The 23,464-nt window shown below is 46.2% G+C and overlaps 1 protein-coding gene across 1 annotated transcript in view; it reads left to right on the top strand.

Moving 5' to 3' along the window:
• SND1 (staphylococcal nuclease and tudor domain containing 1) overlaps positions 1-23,464 on the top strand; it is a 459,312-nt gene that overhangs the window by 335,441 nt on the left and 100,407 nt on the right. Inside the window, exon 16 of the mRNA XM_079786100.1 lies at positions 18,864-18,973. Within this exon, the coding sequence (XP_079642226.1) occupies positions 18,864-18,973 (110 nt within the window). The remainder of the gene's footprint in view (positions 1-18,863; positions 18,974-23,464) is intronic.

Raw genomic sequence — 23,464 nt, 5'->3', positions numbered from 1 at the left:
GACCCTATCCATGCACAAATTTTGTGCACCGGGCCTCTAGTGTATATAATAAGAGAGGTGGACAAAGATTATCTCCAGGGTCTCTTTGTTACTCAAGCTTTGGAAATTCTGTGATACATTCCTTTAGGTGGGGATACACTTTAGTGCAGTGGTTGGCAAACTCATTAGTCAACAGAGCCAAATATCAACAGTACAACGATTGAAATTTCTTTTGAGAGCCAAAATTTTTAAACTTAAACTTCTTCTAACGCCACTTCTTCAAAATAGACTCGCCCAGGCCGTGGTATTTTGTGGAAGAACCATACTCAAGGGGCCAAAGAGCCACATGTGGCTCGCGAGCCACAGTTTGCCGACCACGGCTTTAGTGTATTCATTACAAATGAGTTTTAGAATCATAGGAATAGGCTCAAATTCTGGGTCTTCCATTTATAAACACTCTGATCTAGGACAAGTTATTTAACCTATCTTTGCCTCAGTTTTCTCATCTGTAAATTAAGGATTTGCTAAGTATTAAATAGCGTGATTTTAAAAAGTACTTAACTCCAGTGCCTACCAAAGGAAATAGCATTCAAGTTGTAGTAGCTGTTATTCTTCAATGGATTTCCTTGTGACAGTCTCTCCTGTCTCTTGATATACTTCAGGAAACTTTTGAGTATACACTGAGTGGCCAGATTATTATGATCTCTAAACGCATAATAATCTGGCCACTCAGTGTGTGTGTGTATGTGTGTGTGTGTGTGTGTGTGTGTGTGTGTGTGTGTGTGTGTATTAAAGGTCTGGTGCATGAGTTCGTGCATGGGTGGGGTCCGGCCAGCCTGGCCAGGGGGAGGGGACATGGGCAGTTGGCTGGCCTGCCTGCTGGTCGAACTCCTGGTTGTGGGGACAATTTGCATATTAGCCTTTTATTATCCTATCTAATAAAAGATTAATATGCAAATTGACTGTCACTCCAGCACACAAGATGGCCTGCTGGGAAGGGCAGTTGTGGGCAGTTAGGGGTGACCAGGCCTGCAGAGGAGGGCAGTTGGGGGGACCAGTCCTGCAGGGGAGGGCAGTTGTGGGGGACCCAGGCCTGCAGGGGAGGGCAGTTGGAAGAGACCAGGCCAGCAGGGTAGGGCAATTGGGGGCTACCAGACTGTCAGGGGAGGGCATTTAGGGGTGACCAGGCTGGCAGGGGAGGGCAGTTAGGGGCAATTGGGCCGGCTGGGGAGCAGTTAGGCATTGATCAGGCTGGCAGGGGAGTGGTTAGGGGGTGATCAGGCTGGCAGGCAGAAGCTGTTAGGGGCAATCAGGCAGAGGCAGGTGAGCAGTTGGGAGCCAGCAGTCCTGGATTGTGAGAGGGATGTCTGACTGCCCCTTTAGGCCCGATTCTGGTGGGATTGGGCCTAAACGGGCAGTCAGACATCCCTCAAGGGGTCCCAGATTGGAGAGGGTGCAGGCTGGGCTGAGGGACAGGCCCCCGCCCCCCCGACCGTGCACGAATTTCGTGCACTGGGCCTCTAGTATAAGATATACACTGAGTGGCCAGATTATTATGTGTTCAGAGATCATAATAATCTGGCCACTCAGTGTATACAAACCTAGCTCTGAAAATACCACCTGTTTTCCTGATATGTTTTTAAGGAGTTCAGCATAGCCTTTCGGGATATCTGTCTTTTCAGGAAAAGACATCAATAACAGACTGCCATGCACCAGGGCATTGGGCATCATATTATACAGCCCTGTTACTGACCTCTCAGCAGTGTTTTTTCTTCCCCAAGTTTCCCTTTGGGTTCTGTGTGTCATAGAACTGTAGGCAAATGCACGTGTTTTTAACTTGAATTAAACCATTTCACCCATCTCTCATCTTCTGTTGAGCACTAGGTATTATCCCTTTTCAAAGTGATCTTATTACCTTTGGCCCCTGATTCCTGCCTATTGGAATGTTTTTGTGTTTGTTCTCTCATCTGATAGATATTATATAGCTAGGTCTTCAGTGTCTTCATCTCATTTGTTAGTAGCCATCCGGATTAAGCCCAAGTGTGGACTGTCATCACTTCATCATTTTCACAGGACTGCAAGGGCAGTGACTTCAAGTGCTCAGCTTCATTCATTCCTGCAGCAGTCTACTGAGCTGCCCAGTCCAAGCCACCCTTTTCCAACAGATTATTTTGCCGGAACTCAGCTCTGACTTGTTTAGATGTCATTTCACCTGTAGATCAGCTTTTTTCTTATTGGCGGTGGTCACCAACCTTTTTACATATCTTAGAAAGCTGTGGGCCTTCTTTCCAAGAAATGCCAGATACATGAAGGGAGAAAAAGCATGTAACCACCAAGGAAAGAGGGTCTTGAAAAATCATAATTTTTTTAGAAGGGCAAATAGTTTAATATGGCTGGTATGTCAGCTGCAAGAGGGCGGTGGCTGAAGATTAGTTTGGAGAGTCACATATTAGTTTGAAGGGCACTGTGTCTGTTGCTTAGGTTGTACCTAAATGTCCACGCTGCATGTTACTAAGGCAGCCCTGAGTTAGAGGACCTTCCCTGCTCTGGCTGCCTAACTCTCCCGGGGCTCTCTTGCTGAGGGTGCTCAGGCCAGGCTGTGTTGTGTGCTTGCTTTTCAGCAGGGGACAGGCAAGGGCTTAAACCCTGCTCTCGGAGGCTCAGGAGCAGCGTGCTTTGCCCTCTCTGGGAACGCCCTCTCCCAGCAAGTTAGGTGGCTCCTCCACTTACATAATGTGTGTGTGTTCTGGCAGAGAAGAGCTGCCCGATGAGTGTTTAGCAAAAAAATGATTTGTGTGGAGTTATTTTGAGGCCCCAGGGGAGGGAATGGCAGCCAAACCCTGCGGTATTTTAAACCACATCACTCATCTGCAAAGATTAATACATTACGGTGTCTCAGCCCGAACATTGGTACCAGGGAAATAAGAAAGTCAGGTTGTAAATGCCAGTCTTCTCACTGCACACAGGTGGCTTCTGTGGTTTGGACTGAGCTTGGTGCCTCTGGTTCCCCCACACTTGTTTAACCCTGTCCGCCCTGAGGCGGGAAGGGGACATGCAGCGTCCTTCTGGGCTGACTCAGGCTCCCTTTGGAGCTGCAGTTTGATTAGTCTCTCGTTCACCATATGGAGAGCAAATGGGTTTCCTAGTAGAGCAGTGAGCCCACTTTTTTGTGGTGACTGAGCTAGAAGAAATTCCCCCTTCCCCTTCCAGAGCATCACCTGCTCTCCTGACTCAGGATGAGCAGCTGTCCACTAAGGATGAGTGAGTCACAGAAGAAAGGGTTTTCCAGTTTAGTGACATTAGGGGAGACAGCCTCCATGTAAAACAGTTCTCTTGTTTTTGTTTCTCTCTTGACTGCTTTGCTGTGAAATTTGCCTCATCGCTCCCCCACCCTCTTGCTGACAGCTGTCATCTTGGCCACTCAGAGCTGGTGTCTCTAGGATGGCTATCTGACATGGAAAAGACCTTCTTCCCCACCCACACCCCCAGGTCTGCAGTTGTATAGTCGAAGAGTTCCTTGTGCCAGGAGATCTAATTGCCTCTGACCCCGAGGGATCCATTTGGGCCCGAGGACATCAGGCACTGCTAGGCTGCGGAGGGCGGGCACAGAAAAAGAACCCTGTGCATGGCCGTCCACTTGCTTTGCTTGTTTTATAATTTTAAGGGACGTACAATGACTTTAATGACAAAACTATAGAAACAAAATATGGTTATATAAAACAGGCGATGAGGAAGTGTACAGCTTTCCGAAGTCCCCAAAATTCCTACAAGGATGTGCGCCCAACATTTTTCTTTTAATTAAGGTGCCTTGTCACAAGCCTCATCGACCCCAGCCTGGGCATAACAGGAAGATGTGGAAGGAAGGGGGCACACTTCAAGGGAAGCACTGCTCGTGCTTGTGCGAGAGAGCACGCGGGGGTGGCGGGGGGAGGCGGGCGGTGGCAGTCAGTTCTCTGCCACCTGCTTCCTGAGGAGCCAGTGTCCACAGTCTCACAGGTTTTAGCTAACGTCGTTTCCTTCAGAGGGACCTGCCTGCTGGAGACTAGGGCTCGGATCTGATGTAGAGGGAACCACAAACAAGCCATTTTCTCGTGGTGGGGGGTGGGGGTGGGGGTGGGGGTGGGGCAAGGGAACTGGCAGACAGCCTAGGTTTTTGGAAGAGACATGAAACGTGTAGGGCAAAAGAAGGGGTGGCTCCTCCCCATTTTCCCTGGAATGAAACTTTATTCTCAAGTCTGGTCTCTGCCACTTCAGACACTGAGACTGAGGATGTGTGCCCATCCATCAGTACACAGGCACCGCCCTCCTATCATTCTTCCCACAGATGTCAGTTTCTGACCTGGGTCTTGAGGGTAGCTGCTGCCTTCGACCAGAGGAGTGACATGTGAGTCCGGGCTCAGACCGTAGTGTCCTCAGTCAACCCTCCTGCCCTCCCTCCCCTTTCCTCGCCCTCTGTCCTGGAGCTGCTGACCACACACAGGTGTTCCTGCGCACGGCCCTGGGTTGTCACAGGCCCCCGGCATCATCATCAGGCAAGGTGCTTGATCACTGGATGTGTTCAGGAAGTCTCTGCTCCCACCTTCCCTAAACCTTCCCTCACCATTTCCTCACCTGCCACGCCCTTATTAGAAATCATGATTTTTGGCAAGCTTTCCATCCAGGGATCTGAGCCTAGTGCTGTCCTTCAGTTGTGCAGTAAACACACTAGAGCAGCTTTCCACTTCCTTGAAGACAGGCACTGCCTGATGAGACAGGCTAATACCCCGTTTGGCTGCAAAGACTCCAGAAGTTTGTCAGGTACAGTATTTCCTCCCTCGCTGTCCTCCCTTCTCTCCTGCTTCCCACTGAAGCTTTGCTTCCAGTGTCACAGTTCAAATCCTGGTGCTTGGTGCCCTGTTGGCACAGCGTGACAAGCTAAAAAGCCTCAATTAAATGCAAGTCGTGCTTTCACTGGCCGCAGAGATGACTGCAGTGTTGCATCCATGGAAAGTAAAGGGTGCAGAAATCCTTTTCTCTCCTCTGGTCTCCCAAACAGGAAAAAGAAGCACTTCAATAGAACACTCTTTCCTGAATTCTGCTAGGTAGATTCTAGGCAGTGTTTTGGATTTGTTGTACCTTTTTTTTTTATCCCTGAGAGCCCAGTGGATGAGAGAAGGAAATGAATAGACTGCTTGTCACAACACCACCAGGGTCCCCACAGTGCCTGGGGCTGCTGCTGAGAGAGAATGAGAGTGGGCCTTCGGCAGGATGCTCGGCCTCTCCCACACAGTCTGCCACGGCTTCCCTCCCTTCAGCCGGGATTCCCGCTGCACTAATGGAGCTGTCTCTCTTGCTGCAGCATCTGCCTGGTCAAGGGAGGGAGGAACCATGTGCAGTCTCTCTATACCCCTCCCTCACTCACCCAATAAAGGTGGCTCTCAAAGCCATGAGAAGGGATGTACCCACCACCGCATCAGGCATTTTAATTAAATCAGCTAGAAAGGCATTGCCAGTGTGAGGATTCTCTTCATGTCATGCAGGCTGAGAGTGGAAAAATAGTAGAATGATAGCAGATCAAACCCATGTCTTGTGAGGACCTGAGGATGTTTAGCCTGGAGAAAAAAGCAACATGAGGATGAGAAGAAATAGATGTTGTACTGTCTTCAGATATTTGAAGGGCTGTCAAGTAGATAATGAATGTATTTTATGTTCCCAAGGAAGTGGACCAAATCTGAGAAGGCCTAGATGTCAAATTGTGGAGCTCTGATTTTATACGGTAAACTACGGGAAGCCACTGAAGAGTTTTGAGCAGAATATTTTCTTTAGGATAATTAATCTGGTAGCTATATGTGGGAAGAATCAAGTATAAAGGGAAATAAGGGGCAGGCAGATAGATCAGCAGATTCTTGCCCTGGCTGGCATGGCTCAGTTGGTTGAGCAACATCCAGTGCACTGAGGGGTCAGCGGTTCAATTCTCAGTTAGGGCACATGCCCGGGTTGCAGGCTTAGTCCCCAGTGGGAGACATGCAGGAGGCAGCCAATCTGTGTTTTTCTCTCCCTTCCTCTCTCTATAAATCAGTACACACACACATACACGATGATTCTTGACTAAAAATGACAGGAGCCTGAGCAAGCTGAGTTATATCAAAGATTGAGAGGAATCATCAATGGACCACACAAGGAACTATGGAGGTGAAATTACTGGAATTGGTAAGATGTAGCAGTCATTGGGTTATGTGGATAAAGTAGGAACAAATCAAAGATAAGTGAGGTTTCAGATTGGAAGGATGTGCTGAAAGTGCTGAAATCACATGATGGCAAAGGAAAAGGGAGATGTAGAAAGGTGGGTTTGGTTTTAGACATGTTGAGTGGAGGTATTGGCAGGACATCCAAGGGGAGATGTCTGTCAGACATTTGGGACGGGTGTCTAAAGCTTAGAGGACAGTCAAAGATTACATGTCGGTGGGTTCTGCCTGTTCACAATGGTGAAGGCTGTGAAGATGGATGGGCTTCCAAGAGACAGTGCAGAGTCTAAAGGAAACGGCCAAGAACAGAATTGAGGGTAACAGCAATTGCAGTAGGCAAGACCAGCAGCCCAGAGCAATAGGACCCCACGAAAGACGCGCAAGGGGAGGACAGAATTTCTCTGAAGGGTTGGTGCACAGTGTTGAATGCCATAGAGACCTGGTAGGGCTCCCACTGAGAAGAGATGAAAGTTGTCAGTGAGGAGGGCGCTTTTCCTCGTAGTGTTTTGTAGAAAGATGAAGTCTGAGTATAAAATCATAGGAGCGAAGGTCTGTTGCCAGGAAGTGGAGGGAAGCAGTTAAGGGTGAGGAACAAAGAATGGCAACTCTGGAAATGTCAAGGTTTGTGCTTACGGGGAGTAAGCTGCTTCAGACAGTGTTCCTTGAGCCGTGTGTCCTTCCCTTTTACCTTGTAGATCATCTGACCCTAAGTTTTTTTAGGATTGATTTTATTATTTAAGATATTCTGACATCAGTCACCTGTACTGATGTTCTAGTTCTGGAAAGTTGAACTGAGTGCCTTGACTAGGAAAAAACATTTTTTTTTTAAGCAGCCTACAGCATGCTTTAGAGCAAGAGTCAGCAAACTTCTCCTGTCAAGGACTAGAGTTGTAAATATTTTAGGCTTTGTGGGCCATACAATCTCTGCCACAAATAGACAACACAGCGTGGCTGTATTCCAATAAAACTTTATTTATGGAAACTGAAATTTGAATGTCACACAATTTTCACGTGTCACAAAATATTCTTTTGATTTTTTTTTTTAACCTTTCTAAAATGTAAAAACCATTCTTCGCTCATGGGTTGTATAAAAACAGGCTGCAGGCTGGATTTAGCCTGCAGAAGTTGTCTGTTTACCCCTTTATATTATGATAACAGCATCAAAAAAAAGACTGCCATGCTTCATCCACAGCCCAGCATTCAAGTTACTCTTCAGGATAAGACGTTCTTATATGTCCAACATCATCCTGCGCCCTTGAAGATCCTCGCCTTTTCACAAGACCAGTGCTCTAACCCCTGAGCTACCTCGCCTTTTCAGAATTCCGTTTTTTCCCAGCTCCCGCCCTTGCATGTGTGCCTGCCTGCCTGCCTGCCTGCCTGCCTGCCTGTCTGCCTGTCTGTCTTTATTAGTAAAGTTAATGAGGTAAAGGGCTCTTAAAGAGTTTCTCAGCTCTCAGAGTTGTATTTATTCTCCTTGGTTTTGGTCTTAGTATTCCTGACCCCAGCAATTTCTTCTTCTCCAGTTCAACTAGCTGAGTATACTCATCTCTAGACATTTACATTTCACTTGCCTCAGGAGGAGAAGCTCAGAGCAATTTTCTGAGAGTGGAATCAAGAAAGCTGATAGTTTGAAAGTACACTGCACACATCTCAGAACCATTTGTTCAAATAACAACACAGCTTGGTTTAGAAAAAGTCACTCTAAATTTATGCAAGTCCATAGCTTTTACATTTGGCTGCCAGGTGTGTGTCAGAATGCCTTCTGGAAGCTTGTACTTACTTGCGAGATGCAAGTGGGTATTTTCTGTGGCTTTCTTGCCACCCTATAGTTAGTCCCTACCAGCCTGGACAGTACATTCAAGTTTTTCTCTTTTTCTCTTTATTTTTCTTTTAACTTGGAATTAAAAAGACTATTGTTAGAATTCTTCAGTGCCAAAAATGAAAAAGGGGGAAAAATAAATCTAAGAGTTATTTGATTCAAATATAAAGTTGCAGGTTTAAAATAAGTCAGAGAAAGCAAAAGTTGAGGTTCTCATAGAAACCAACTCCCCCTCATTGCTCAGTCTTGGAGTTTGTGCTTGTTAAGTGCTGTCTCCATGGTGCCAGGGTGTTACATAAAAGCTTGAGCCATGTAGCGGTCTTGCCATTGGGATGACCATTGTTGTCCTAGCTTTTGACCTCAGATACTTTGTTTTCTATGTAATAAAAATAGGAGGTTGCTGTTTCGATGTGGATAATGAAGAGAAACCCAAGAGAACACATTTTTGGAGCGCATAGTTCTTTCTCATGCCCAGTTGTTTCATTCTGCTCCTGGTTGGTGGTAATATTATTACAGCTGCTGCTTGTAGCAAGCCCCAAAATGAACATGTGCATTGGGAAGCGGAAGCCTGCCTGCCCTCTCCAGCGCCCTCCCCAACCCACTCCAGAGATCGCCTGGCTCAATTGTTTATGGCCATGTTCTTGGGATGCCAGGGAAGGGAAAGGCCTCGTTAATCAGTGAGTTTTTTCTTCCTTTGAAAATCATTGTTTTCAGATCTTGCTCTGCAATGTGGAGAATTATAAGAGGTTATTCTGATGCTGGCCCAGTTGTTATCTGAAAGAGCTCAAATGCGTTTCTCCCTTTTGGGAATGATTCTTTGGTGTCTAAAGCCAATGATAAATGAAGTTGGTGAAGGCAGTGCTGCACACTGCCTGGCTAGACTGAGCCAGAAAACAGAGTAAGGCCGCTAAGCCCTCTCTTCCTTGTCTCCTTGGATAACGGTCGGTGATTTAGTGTTTAACATTCACTCGTCCTGGTCCTAGAAATAAGAGTTACTAGAATTCCTCATGAACTCACCAAGTGTTGTTAACTAGTATGCATTTGGAACTCAGAATAGGACATTGTTAAAATGGGTTTGCTGTATCTATCTCTGCTAGATTTTCTCCTCTCTGGCATTTATTTAGCAACTAATTATTATCTACTAATGCCCCGGTGCACAGATTCGTGCACATTGAAAGGAAATTAATTAGAAGGTGGCCGGTGGGGTTGGGCGTGATTGGGCTAGACAGGGCCGGACACACCCTGAAGCCAACCTCCTGTGGTCCCTCCCCAGCAGGCCGTACCTGAAGGGTGTCTGCAGAGTGAGCGGGTCCCTCCGGCAAGTGGGGTCCTTCAGCCTGGCCTGCGGGGATCGGGCCAAAACCGACTCTCTGACATCCCCCGAGGGGTCCCAGATTTCGAGAGGGCAGTTCTCAGGTGATGCATCCTGGAATCCGGCTCCCTACTCTCTCCGCAGCTCGGCAGCTCCTGTGTTGAGCATCTGCCCCCTGGTGGTCAGTACGTGTCATAGCTACCAGTCAGAACTTCTGCCCCCTGGTGGTCATTGCTCTTCATAGTGACTGGTCAGACAGTCGCTTAGCCTTTTATATATAAGATATATAGATTATGTGCCAGATACTAGGGATACAGAGAGAACTTACCTCAAATTACTGCAGAATGGGGTCTGCCATTTATAGGCTAACAACTAGAGAACGGCACCTCTCTCCTATGTCATGACTCAGATCAGAACATTCTAAGGCACATTTAAAGCCACCTCCTTTCTGCAGATGCCTCCCCTTCGCCCTTCCCTCTCTTCACAGGGGCTGCATTGCATTTTGAAGATTGGGCATTATTGCTTCTATTCCCAATTAACTCCAGTCTCTGGTCTTTCGGTGAATGCATCAGACATTACCAAATGAGAACCTAATAAAAGTCTTCTACACAACTAGAGCTACGAACTAAAAACAGCCTCTTGACTGGTTCCGACTTCCGTGACTGCAGTTACCTGAGGAGTTTGATCCCTTTCATTAGGATTTGTTCATTCTTCTTTTATCCCTTTATTCTGATCACTGAAACCACAAGACCCTCTCTCCCCTGAGGTAAGAAAGTAGCAGGCTTAGTGAACAAGGGAAAGAATAAAGAATGTGAGACAATGCAAAATCCTTGTTTCATCTCTGAATGTTCCAATACAAATTGAGGCCTCGTACCACGTACAGTGAACTCTTAGGAACCAACTGGCTTACCGTTTGCCTTGCTCTTTGGGGTTATTTTGAGAATATGAAAATGGAGGACACGCTGCTCCAAAGTGGGGAGGTTGCAATTCTCAATTGTTAACTGATTTCATTAACAGCATTTGCAACTTGAGACTTTCAAATTATTTCTGCTTTAAAACTTGAATAAGACAGAATTAGGAGCAAGCTTTTGGTGTGTGAGATGTGTTACATTTCTGAGAACCAACAACGTGAACTGATTTGGTTTTCCATGTATATTTAGGTGATAACCACATTCCTAAAGTCAGGCAGATGGCCTGGCTTCCTCTGCATTGTGTAGCAATGGTTTGAGTTCTGGGCTTTTTGTGCTTGATGCTTAGATAAGGATTAGCTGTCTAAATATTTTTTAACGCCAAAGAATGTTTTAAATTGCTCTGGACATAGTTAAATAAATATGTTCTTTTCTTGGGCTACATACAGCATTTAAGTATCTTATTCTGTATGTGTAGTATGTTTTTAAAAAATATTGTTTTGTGTTTTGGTGGGGGGAAGGGTGGCAAGGGAAAGTATAAAGATGGAGCTAATTGAATGTGGGGGTAAACATCTCCACTGAGAGTGTGAATTATCAGTTGTGTAGCTGCAGCAGCAGGCACTCGGGCAAAGGCATTGGGGTGCAGTCGGTGTGGCAGGAGCTCATTTTGGTGTTCTGTGCTTTCCCATGTCCTTGATGTTTACTCCAGGGACTGTGTGTAGAGAGAGATGGGAGAGGTGTCCATACTTTCCCATCTGGGAAACTTACAGCGTTGTACAGCATTCTTACCTAGCTTACCTTGGTTCTTAGAGACCAGGCATGAAGGGGCCCCACTAGATAAGATCAGCTAGTCTACTGCCCCCTTCCCAGCTCTAGCCTCAGCTCCACTTTATCTGCTAGCCAAGCATGTGCCTCATGCTAGCAGATAAAGCCTGTTTTTGTTTTCAAAGTCCCATCAGAAGCCATTTTGTCTCCTCTGTGATTTGATCAACAAAAATGGTGTTGAAGTTTAAGGGAGCAATGTTGAAAGCAGAGATATTTAGATTTAACTATTATTAAAGTCTTTCCCTAAATATAGAAAATAAAATCACAGTTCCCTGGTCTGGGCTGCTTTCACATAAGCTGAGTAGCCACCTTTCAGCTTTAGAATCAAAAATAGCATTTTCATTTTCATTGGGAAACTTATTTATAACCCAGTAGTCATCCCCATGCTAACTTTTTCCAGTATTTGGTCCAGATTTTCTTTTCCTTATAATTACACCCCCTGTTTTCAGGCTGAGCATTTTCCCTCCTTTTTGTGTTTACACCTTTCAAATATTCGCCGATTACTATCGTGTCACCCTTAGTCACTGCCTAGCCGAGCTGTACAGATCTGGCAGCTTTTATCTTTCCTTTAAAGCTAGGCCTCCTGCCCCTGCGTCGTTTTCTATCGCTCTCTTTGAATGTGCTCCAGTTTTCTGCATTTCCATGTGGCCACACAGCTTCCTAGAGCCAGACATGGGGTCAGAAATGCAAATTGTTCTTCGTCTCTGTTATATTGGGAAGTAAACATCTCTGCATTGCTCCAGCGTCGGGCTCTCTGGCATTGCTGGTCAGTGTCGGCCACTTCCTCTCTGTATTTAACCTGCATTTCTCAAGTGTGCTAATTTAAAGTAAGTGGGTGTCGCTGGAGGCTTTTTGTTTGTTTGTTTTTCTTTCTTGAAGTGCTGTGTAACTATGGGAAAGTGAGATGTTTGTAGTTATGGGTTATGTGGGCCGCTCTCCTGTTTGCATAAAGTCTACAACCTTGACAGTTCATTAGCCATTTTCTGTTCTGGATTTGCCTCTTTTCTAAAGTATTTCTCACTAATATTCATTCAACATTTGTTGAAGATCTACAATGGCACTCTGTGCTAGGCAGTGTGTTGGATGCTAGAAAGAATAAAATCTGAATCTAATACAGTACCCATCCTACGAAGCAACTTAGTTTTACTTGGATTATTTTATTCTCACATAGTCTTGCTCATGGTAGCCATGAGGGGAGAAAGAAGATTTATGGGAAGATCCATGAAACTTAACAGGTTCCAAGGTTAGGTCAGATCTCACAGATCCTGGAACCCAGAGAGTGACTATGGGCCTGCGATTGTTCCTGAGACTTCTGTAGATATCCAGTGTTCATGTTCCAATGTTGGTGCAAGGTGGTTCCCTTCCTCTAGCTCCCGATGGGCTTGTTTTATACATAGTCCAGTTCAGACTCCAGAAAACACCTTTTTCACCTGATACCTGCCATTTCTATTTGGACAGAGCTTCCCCACCCCAGCAGCCTGGCAGCCTGGTTGCAGGCTACCCTTCATGTGGTTCAGCAGCAACTCTCCGCCCTCCCTATCATTCTCCACCTTCTTTTCTGACCTCCATCCCCAGCTGTGGTGAGGGCAGAGGCCAGGGTCATGTGCTAGAAAACAAAGATGCTTGAGGCTGCCCCTTAACAAGGGACGTGGCATGGTGAGTCCTATAATGACTTGTCTGATCCATCCGACCAGCAGTCTCCTAGACACACGTGCATGTGCCTAACATAATCCAATTATCACGTGTTATTTCTTAATGTTCTGCAACCTACAGGCGAATGGTGAATTCAGTCACCAGTAACATCTTGTACAGCGGCAGAGGAAAGTCATGTTTTCAGGATGGAAATTAAGCTTCATTGGCACAGAGTGTCCTTTTCATCATTGAGCTTTCATCTTCCAGCACAGCGTCTAGCCCAGAGTAGGCACTGATACATATGGAGTGAGGGAAGGTCTGAGAAGTGAACTGTGGCATTTTAGGGATCCGCAGTAGGCAGAAGGCAAAGATTATGTCTGCATGCCTCCGGTGCCCTTCCCTGGGCAATGTCCTATGTGGAGTGAGCACACGGTAGACACGCAGTAAGCACAGTTCTTATTGTTTCCACTAGAATTTTGTTTTCTTTGCCTAATGCCCGGTCTTGTTTGCTGGACAAGGAACCATGGGGAAGCTGTCGCTTCTAGCAAAGGCAGATTTGCCACACTTCCCTTTAGTTCCCAATAAAGGAAAAAGCAAATGCACTTTGAGCCCAGAGGCTTAATTATCATAAAACTCAAACATGCAATGTAAACATGACTCTCACACATAGAATTTCTTCTAAGGCCATTATTGTATCATTAACAAGAATTTATACTTCTTTTCCAAAGCTGACTGACCAAAGTATTTGTGTTAATTGACCTAGTTAGTCAATGTTTCTAAATATATAATTTTTTTTAATGGAATGCTCTTTAACCCAGCATTTTAAATGGAAAGGAGGTACCCTGTACCCCACGAGTCAGCCTTGGGTGAGGCATCTTGAAAGGGCACAACCAAAGTTGTAGGATCTTATGGCCGGGAGGCTTTGGGGCGCCTTCTTTTCATAGACAGAGACTATGAGGCCTGGAGAGATTTATACTTGGTCATGGCAGAACAGAAACTATGACGGTCATGTGCTGACAGCTGATGCCGGATTCTCTCTTCCTAAACCAGACACGATGAGGGAAATCCTCATTTTGCTTTGTCTTGTGTTTTTTTGTTGTTTTTTCATAGTCTTATTTAACTATGACACCCAGAAAGCATAGAAAAGGTGAGAATACTGGTGAGTTTCACCGACAGGCAGGTCGGTCTATAGGGCTCTAGAGCGTCCTGGAGCCGTGTGGACCAGGAGGGTGGAGTTGTCTGCCTTGCTCTTCTGTATCCGCCGTGAGTGAGGTCAGCTGAGAGGGCCCCACAGGCTGGTGCCTCTCTTCATTTTGGCACATCCCATAATAGGGAAGGAAAATGGGAGTTTTTTAGGTATAGAGGTTTTTTATAATATTTAAATATTTTTAGTTTTTGAATGGCTTGTACGTGTCGGGGAAGTTTGACTGTTGGCCTGCACCTGTGGTGTGTGAGGCACAGCGGCTAATGCGTCCTTATCAGCAGGCAGCAGTGCAGCGGCACTGCGCGTTATCGGGAAAGACGGCTGTTAGTGGAAATAGTCACGCTCCAGAACCACGGCATTCCGCACCTGGCGGGGGCAGCTTCTGGACCGTCACTGATAGCTCCCTTTCCTTTGTGTCTTTTTTCATCCTCACTCGTGGATATGTTTTTATTGATTTTATTTATTTATTCATTTATGTATGTATTTATTTATTTATTTTTAGAGAGAGAGAGGAATGGAGAGCAGAGAAGGAGGAAAGAGAGAGAGGGATGTGAGAGAGAAACATCGATCAATCAGTTGCCTTGTTCCTGGACATGCCCCGACTGAGGATCGAACCTGCAGCCTTTTTGGTGTACAGGACGGCACTCCAACTAACTGAGCCACCTGGCCACGGCTCACTTTGTATTTGCCACCGTGGGGTCTCTCCATTGCTACGTGTTGGCCTGCCCAGCTCAGCAACTGCAGCCCGGGTTTGCTTCCTGAGAACCCAGCTTTCTTCCCTTTAATCTTTTTATTTTTTTTATTTTTTTAAAGTGTGTTATATTGATAACAAAGCTGCATACCAGGGTCCCCTGCCCAGGACTGAGTAAAGGTGCAGCTCGGACTGGGTTCACTTACTGACCAAGCTCTCGGGAAGGAGGGGCAGTAGAACTCTTCTTGCTGTCAGCACGGTCCTCCCTGGTTTTCAGCAGTGATGCCTGTCTTTTTAGCTTTAGTGGACAGCATATTTCCTCCCTGTCCGGTGATCCTAGGGACACAGAAGCAAGTCCAGAAGCTGATTACTAAGCACTCAGGGTTGCTGGTAGCCTTTGAATTCTTCTGTGTCCACGCCTCAGTCTATACCAGTGTTTTTTAAGCTGAGGGTCTTGCCCTCTTAATTCAATGTCATAACCATCTTTTTTTTTTTCTTTAATGAAATAGAACAGCACAGCACATGTAGTCAAGATTAACCATTATTTTGTGGAAACTTTGTTATATAAAGTGTATATACCCATATGTACGTGTATATATGGTTATAATAAAAATTAAAGTTTGAAAAACTCATCTGCACAACATTTCATGTGCACAATTAGCTTGGCACATCAATTTCTAATATTCAATGTCATCAGACCCCTCCTGCTATCCTGGCCCTGCCTTTGCCCCCTGGTCTGATAACAGATTCTGCCTCCCCCTGCCCAGTCCATGTTTCTGAGTCCCGGTTTTGGTATTCTGCCTAGGGCCTCCCCTGGTATGTAGGAATTCCCCTGCCCAGAGCAGGAAACTGGCGTCTGTGTTCCAGTCTGACAGTGCCTGAAACTCTGTTACCATGACCACCCGGGTGCCAAGTGCCCCTTCCTCTCATCTAAGCACCAGCTGTTCCTGGACTCCTCCCCAACAGGAAATGGAGTGCCTCAGGGCCCTGGACTCTCCTACCTGCTCTCCATTGTGGGATAGAACACCCCCTGGTGACAGTGTGGTTCAACTCCCAAACTGTCCTTTTCTCAATGGCATCAGCATCTGACAATTTAAGGTTCAGATAGGCCACTTACTGCCTTTGTGATCCAGGGCCTTATGCCAAATCTTAGATACTCATGGGTACTCGGCAAATGTTTATATTCCCCCTTTGTTCTTCTAGACCTATGCCTGGTGTAACTCTGGTACCTGTACCATTGGGTCTGTTTTTAAGATGCAACTTCTCTCTATCTGGCCTAATTAGTAGGGTCAGCTAAGCCACATCTGACCCTGAGCTGAGTTGTGTCAGGGAGACAGGTTTTGACTGGGAAGGGGAGACCTCAGAAAAGAGTTCACCCAGAAGAAAAGAAGTAAATGATACAAGCAGACATAATAATACTCTTGTTCTCAAGCAACTTTTGTTCTTCCTCTTCTTTCTCTTACCTGCCTGCCTGACAGGAATTGATAGGCGTGGGTGTGTTTACTTTTTCCACTTAAAAAAGGGCAAGAAAACTGCCTGCATTGGCTTCCTCCTCTTGAACAGCCGCAGTTCAGTTGTTGGAAAGCAGACGAGTGCATAACAAAGGCCCTTGCCTTCGCGGAGTGGTTGGGCTTTGGTCACCACTGGCCCAGAGGACTCTCTTTAGAAAGATGTTTTGAGGACATTTCAGTGTGACTTGACTAACTCCCTGGGTTCATTGAGCCATCTTGTTTTCTGGATTTAATCACTCGGTGGCCTCCCAGGATTCAGAGAGAGCTGCTGGGATCTTTTGAGATTTTAGAATACCAAGAAAGTGACAGAAGAACAGGATGTGTACATCTGCTAACCAGTGAGACTCAGTTAGCTTTTGTGCCCTTTTAGTGGAAATTCTTTCCCTTGGTCCCTGCTGCCTGGTGAGTTGTCCTAGCCTCATCCCAGTTCTAGGCCCCTGTTCACAGCAGCCTTACCAGCCGCACCCCAGTCAGCCCACCCAAATGGCTGCTGAGGATAGAAACAAATGCTTATTTTAGCATTATTCTTGTTTCTGCAGTAATGCTTTATCTATGGTTATGTGGCCAAAAAATTTAATAGAATTGTTTATTTTTCTCTCTGACAATTCTGTTGCTTAGTTTGCAGATATAAAATGAAGTGTTTTGGGCTGTTGGTATTGTAAAAACCATGGGCTGTCTTTCATTCCATTTTACTCCAGCCCCATCTCTCCCAAGGTTAATCTCGGGCTCTTTGGCTCTCTCTGAGTTTATTATTGTCTTACAAAATAAGCTTCTCTTCCCTGTGCAGCCTAGCACTGAGTGCCAGGCATGAGCCCTGGTGGTCTCACCTGTATGACAATTGCATGGGACCTCCAGCTGTCCCATCTTAGCTTGGGTGGGAGACCAGCCCTGGCCACCAGCTCAAGCAGCTCTCGGCTGCAGTGCGCTTCCTGTCGAGCATCTGGTTTGACGTGATGTTACTCCTTTTGTGAGGCTTTGAGGCTTGGAGAGAAAGGTCTCTTCTTGAGCTTCTGAAAACCCAAGGTATAAACAATTCCTCTTCCTCTGAGCTTTATGACCTTGAGTCTGTGCTGTGGCCAGAAACATGAACAGCCACCTGGCTTCATCCTTAAGAGATGTACCTTCTGCTCTAGCGGGTTTGGCTCAATGGATAGAGCGTCGACCTGGGACTGAAGGGTCCCAGGTTCGATTCCGGCCAAGGGCACATGCCTGGGTTGTGGGCTTGATCCCCAGTAGGGGGCGTGCAGGAGGCAGCCAATCAATGATTCTCTCTCATCATTGATGTTTCTCTCTCTGCCTCTCCCTTTCTCTCTGAAATCAATAAAATATATTTTTTAAAAAGAGAGAGAGAGAGAGAGAGAGAGAGAGATGTACCTTCTGTCCCTGCAGTGGCTCCTTTTCTCCCAAAGGCTCCCCAGCAGGTGTTGCGGTGGCCTAGGTGCTCTGCTGCTTTGCCCCCTGCGCCACATCTCTTGTTCCCCCACCGAGGCTGTGTGTAAATAAGAGGGAACAACTCACAGTTCTGCCTTATGGTGCAGGAGTGACCACCCATGAATCAGACATGGGCCCTGAATGTGTCCTCCCCATAATTTTCCTGTGGCTCTAGATTAGTTCATCTTTTTACTGCAATATGATTTGGGGGGAAATATTTACAAGTCTAATCTGTACATCAAAACACGACCCATTTCATGGCCTGTCAGAGATGAGCACTGTTAGTAATAAATATATTTGCAAAGTAAATTATTAAACCAAAGCAAGGAAGAAAGGCAGTCTGAGTTAGATTCTGAGCACCTGTTTTGTATGAATACGTTTCTGGATACAAAGAAGTGTGAAGGATGCGATTCTGCACTCACGGATCTTGCAGGCTAGTTGTGGAATGAAAGATAACTTAAGATGTTGAGCTTGGGTAACTGCTAAGAGTAATAATGATAATAATGATCAAATAATAAGAGCTAAAATGTATTGAACCTTTCCCTATGTCAGGCATTGTGCTAAGTATTTTATATCCCTAGTTCACACAACACCGTTGTGAAGCTTTGCAGTTAGGGCAGTGGAGGCTTTGAATGGTACAGTAACTTGGGCAAGGTCACAACGCTAAGTGATAGAGTTAGGATGTGAATCTAGGTCTCTCTAACTCCAGACACCTGATACTTCATCAGTACTCTCTTTTTCTGTCTCTAATTCTGAATGAAAAACTGAAGATATTATTGTCTAAAATATAGCCAGAGGACAGAAGGGAAAGCTTATTTGAAGAGGAAAATAACACTGAGTTAACACATGAATTTGATGGGAAAATCAGATAGTAAAGAGGAAATGCCTAGGAATCAGCGGAATGGTTCTCAGGATGCAGAACGGCTGGACTATCAGTGTGAACTAGGTAAGAGCCATTTATGTAAGTGATGGTTGAAGCAGTGAGACCAGGACTGTGAGGACTAGGCGTCCAAGACAAGGACTCATCCCACATCTGGGTGTGCGTGTGTTCCCTACACATCTAACTTGGAGCTCACTGGGTCCTCCTGACAGTTCCCGATGCTGTGACTGAGAGCTCCTCTCCCATGTACTGGTAGCTGCTGTGATGGTGTTGGGTTTTCCCACCTGGGGCGAACTTCATTCCCTTATCCTACTCTCCCTTGTCTCAGACATGATGGCATTTTGATCTAATGCTTGCCTTATTAGAAGTGTTCAAGGAACTGTTCTTGCTGGACACTAAGCCTAGTGGCCCCTTTTCATCACAAATTCTCCTTTTCTCCTGACACAGGCATTGAATGCCCCAGAGGAGCCCGAAACCTCCCAGGCTTGGTGCAGGAGGGCGAGCCCTTCAGTGAGGAAGCAACGCTTTTCACCAAGGAACTGGTGCTGCAGCGAGAGGTAGGACTTCTTCCAGTTGCTTCATGGATGAGGGGGTGAGAAAGTGGGGCTCACTCGGTCTCATGTCAGAAACCAGCCTGTCACTTTTTCTGGTGCTCAGCCTTCCACATCCATGATCCTTTCTGTGTCTGCCCACATCCTGTTTCCTGGAGCCCTGAATCCTTGGCCAGCTGCCCCCAAATTGCTGCACATCATTGGTGTCCTGGGATGCGTGGTGATCACCAGGCTAGCATCCTGATGCAGAACTCACAGCTTTGCAGTCCTCCTGCTTGCGAATTAGCCTGAGCCGTCTGCCTCCAGCTGGATTTAGAAGCTTGACTAACCCTGTCAGGGGCCAGTTTTCTTTGAACATTTATTTGTATCTTTTAGTAATTGCATTTTCTACAGCAGGTTTTCGGACTGAATTTAATTGTGTTCTGTTTCTGCCTGTTGGGCTGGCTCTTACAGGCAGGAGTTAGGCTTCTCATCTGCTGTGGTGCTCATCTACCTGTTCATTTCTATGAAGTCATAGTCAACAGATCCGTCTTCTTTCCAGGACTATGCCAGCCATAAATCCACAAGAAAAGATCAGTGGGAGGAGTGTGCTGGGCTCAGATTTAGGATTTTAGATCTGCTTTTGTCCTCTTTTATTTTATGATCAAATCCATTATAATATCATAATATGCACAGAGCTAAAAGGTTATGAGCTCCTGAAGGTTATCCTGAAGGAGAGAAGGGTCTTTTTAGATTAGTGGTTGCCAACCGGTGGTCCGCGAGGTCTGAAAGGTTGGCAACCACTGGTTTAAGGAAACCTTTAGAGCAGCAGTTGCTAACTGGTGGTCCATGGACCACTGGTGGTCCATGAGGTCTGAAAGGTTGGCAACCACTGTTTTAGATCTTTCAGATCAGACATGTGGGCTCCTTTGGGATTTTAAGGGATACAAGTGTCTATTAATAAGCTTCAGCATCTCTCATTTTGATTTGAATCACCAGCGAATATATTAGGTGTGAGAGGTACTGAAGAACCGGCTAGCTCAAGATGCTTATATTAGACTAGAGGCCTGGTGCACAAAATTCGTGCACGGGGAGGGGGGTGTCCCTCAGCCCAGCCTGCACCCTCTCCAATCTGGGACCCCACGAGGGATGTCCAACTGCCCGTTTAGGATCGGGCCTAAACGGGCAGTCAGACATACCTCTCACAATCCAGGACTGCTGGCTCCCAACCACTCGCCTGCCTGATTGCCCCTAACTGCTTCTGCCTGCCAGTCTGATCACCCCCTAACCACTCCCCTGCCAGCCTGATCGATGCCTAACTGCTCCCCTGCCAGCCCAATTGCCACTAACTGCCCTCCCCTGCCGGCCTGATCACCCCTAACTGCCTTCCCCTGCCAGTCTGGTCACCCTAACTGTCCTCCCCTGCAGTCCTGGTTGTCCGCAACTGCCCTCCCCTGCAGGCCTGGTCCCTCCCTACTGCCCTCCCCTGCTGGCCCGATTGCCCACAACTGCCCTCCCCTGCCGGCCATCTTGTGGCAGCCATCTTGTGTCCACATGGGGGCATCCACCTTTGACCACATGGGGGTGGCCATCTTGTGAGTTGGAGTGATGGTCAATTTGCATATTACCTCTTTATCATATAGGACTAGCCTGGCCTTAAGAAAACCACCACTTTCTGCTATTGGTTATCACCTCTTTGATATTCTCTAGCGCTTGCTTTCTCATTTTGTGCAAGTGGCATGGCAAAAGAAATTCTGAACCCTCAGTCTAAGAGATATGGGTTCCAGTTCTCAAATACCAGCTGCAACCACCTGGTATTGCTTCACATCCCCCTCCGTACAGTGAGGGTGGGGTTCAGCCCTTAGTTGTTGCCTCAGTTTCACATTGCCCTCTACTTGGTCAGATACATTTATGTTTGTGAAGAAAGTATCTTGCCACACAAGGTGCCCCCCTCCCTCTATTTTGTAACTGCACAGTGTAGCTTGATTTTTTTTATCAGTTAAAGGCAGCCCCCTGCTAGAGAAGTATTCAAGAATTCAAACACTCCAGTTGTCCATCAGGAGTTACAATTTTTGAAGTGGCCCAGGGGTTAGGTAGAAGGGGCCAGTATTGTAGAATTTTTCTCTGTTTTGGCCTTTGGATAAGGCACTACAGAGCAGTGTCATGTTGGAGGAAGCAGGTTAGTCCATTCAATGTCATGACTTACAGACATTGCAGAGGAAGGAACAACAGATGTTTGTTTGTTGTTCTTTGGTAGAGGAAAGAAATCGCTGTGTTGGATTGCCTGAGACATTTGTTAGAAACATCCTCATAAATACTATCTAAATCACACTATTTTGCCTCCCATTTTTCACCATAGTCATCTTCCTGTGTTTTCTCATCTCCTAAAGTTTCTTTCCCGTTCTTTTCCAACTCTTGTTTCCCCAGCCACTTTTCCTCCTGATCATGTTTCTGGCCCGCTGGTGATACCCAAAAGCACAAGGGGGTCAAAGAGAATACTGATCACTAAGAGGAGTGAATGGCCCAAAGCTCTCTCATGGTTATTATGAACTTACCTTTGTCTGTATATTTGCTGATACTTGACTGTTGAAAAAGGTAAAATTTTCCTCCATCTTCTCTGATGCTCCAGGCATGTGAGTTTGCAGAGCCTTAGTCTAATCCAAAATTGATATTTCTCTTCCTTGTTTGTAGCATCCCAGTCTTTCATAGCCGTAAGTCAGGGTCTCTTACTAAAGAACTTTTCTGCATTTTCTTAGCTGCTCATATGATTACTTGGGCTGCCTCTTTTGAAAGGTCTTTATATAGAGGAAAGACAAGGATGGCCTAAACTAAGGAGAAGTTGGAATTTTAACTAAAGGAACCAGTTATAGCCTGTTCTTCTGGGCATTTTCCTTTATGTAACATATGAAAACTGTTTTCTGAACACTGTAGGAATGAAGAGAGGTTCTTTTTTGCTATAGGTTTATTCATGTGCTTTTACCTATATAGTACCTTCACTTTTTCCCCCTAAATCAGTGATGGGCAACCTTTTGAGCTTGGTGTGTAAAACTTCGCCAAAAAACTGAGCATAACTCGGGTAGTGTGTCACTTTGAGGAAAAAACATTATTTCGCAAATGTTTCATCCTCGGCATGCAGCCGCCTCAGTGGCCGCGTGTCATCAGAAATGGCTACACGTGTCAGTGCTGACACGCGTGTCATAGGTTCGCCATCACTGCCCTAAATTGTTCTGTAGAACTTTTCTTTTTGCCCTCCTTCCCTCACCCCTCAAGGATTTATCTAGAAAATGTGATGATGCCTTGGTACTCCTGGATGCAGATGTCCTTCCCACCTGCAGGAGAAAGTACTGTAGTGTAATTACATGGATGCCTGAGTGTAGGTCTACAGCCTCCCCCTCCCATAGTTCTTACCTTCAGGGCAGTCTCCATTGTGCCACGTTCCACTCCAGAAACTCTTCTGGAGCCAAGATGCTGCTGTGATGGCCACAGTTAAACTGGTGTTTGTTTGTTTGTTTGGTTGTTTGGTTGGTTGGTTGGTTGGTTGGTTGGTGTTTTTTTGTTAATTCTCACCTGAGGATATTTTTCCCATTGATTTTTTTAGAGAAGAGCAGGAGGAGGGAGTGGGGGAGGGAGGGAGGGAGAGAGGGAGGGAGGGAGGGAGGGAGGGAGGGAGGGAGGGAGGGAGGGAGGGAGGGAGATGGAAAGAAAGAAACATCGATGTGAAAGAGACACATCGATTGGTTGCCTCCCACACACACCCCTACTGGGGCCGGGATTGAACCTGCATTCCAGGTATATACATTTGACCAGGAATCGAACCCGTGATCCCTCATCGTGCAGGCTCACACTCTAACCACTTAGCAGCACTGGCCAGGGCTAAACTGATATTTTGTACCTTCCTCCTATTCCCTTGATAATCAGATTCAGTTCAGTATATAATTGGGTATTATGAAGATGTGATTGTCCTTGACCCTGCCCTACCCCTCCCTCTGATATTTTATCATATTTTGGCCAGAATTTCTCTACCCCCACATGCTTTTCCCAGTTACTATAAATCTTCATTATCATATAGGAAAGGAGAGCACACAGATACCTTGATTTCACAGTACCTCCTGGGCCCCCTGTGCGGGTCCTACAGAGGCTTGGCCATCGTTGGACTCCGAAAAATGGGGTAAACTGACTGGAGAAGGGTATGCAGTGGGAGCAGGACTGTAATGGACACTGCCCCTAGGTCAGCCCTCTGCCAGGGAGGGGACAGAAAGCTGGGGGCAGGGTGCCTGGTCCTGAAAAGTGACCCCCTGTTTATGAATAAAGTATATTGTCTTGGCTATGGGTAGCCAGCCCAGAAATTGCTGCCTGTCTTTCTCTATTTTGAGTGAAAAAAGAATTGTAATCTTTTCATCCATTCCTCATGAGGAGCCTGTGGAGTCTCAAAAAAGTCTCTTCTTTATATTCCAGATATTCTCCCCACCCGCATTACCTTGAGACCAGATAGCCCTACTTTCCTTAAATGTGTTTATA

Source organism: Cnephaeus nilssonii (assembly GCF_951640355.1).
Source record: "Cnephaeus nilssonii genome assembly, chromosome: 12".
Classification (NCBI taxonomy): domain Eukaryota; kingdom Metazoa; phylum Chordata; class Mammalia; order Chiroptera; family Vespertilionidae; genus Cnephaeus; species Cnephaeus nilssonii.
This window is presented reverse-complemented; position numbering and strand designations above follow the sequence as displayed.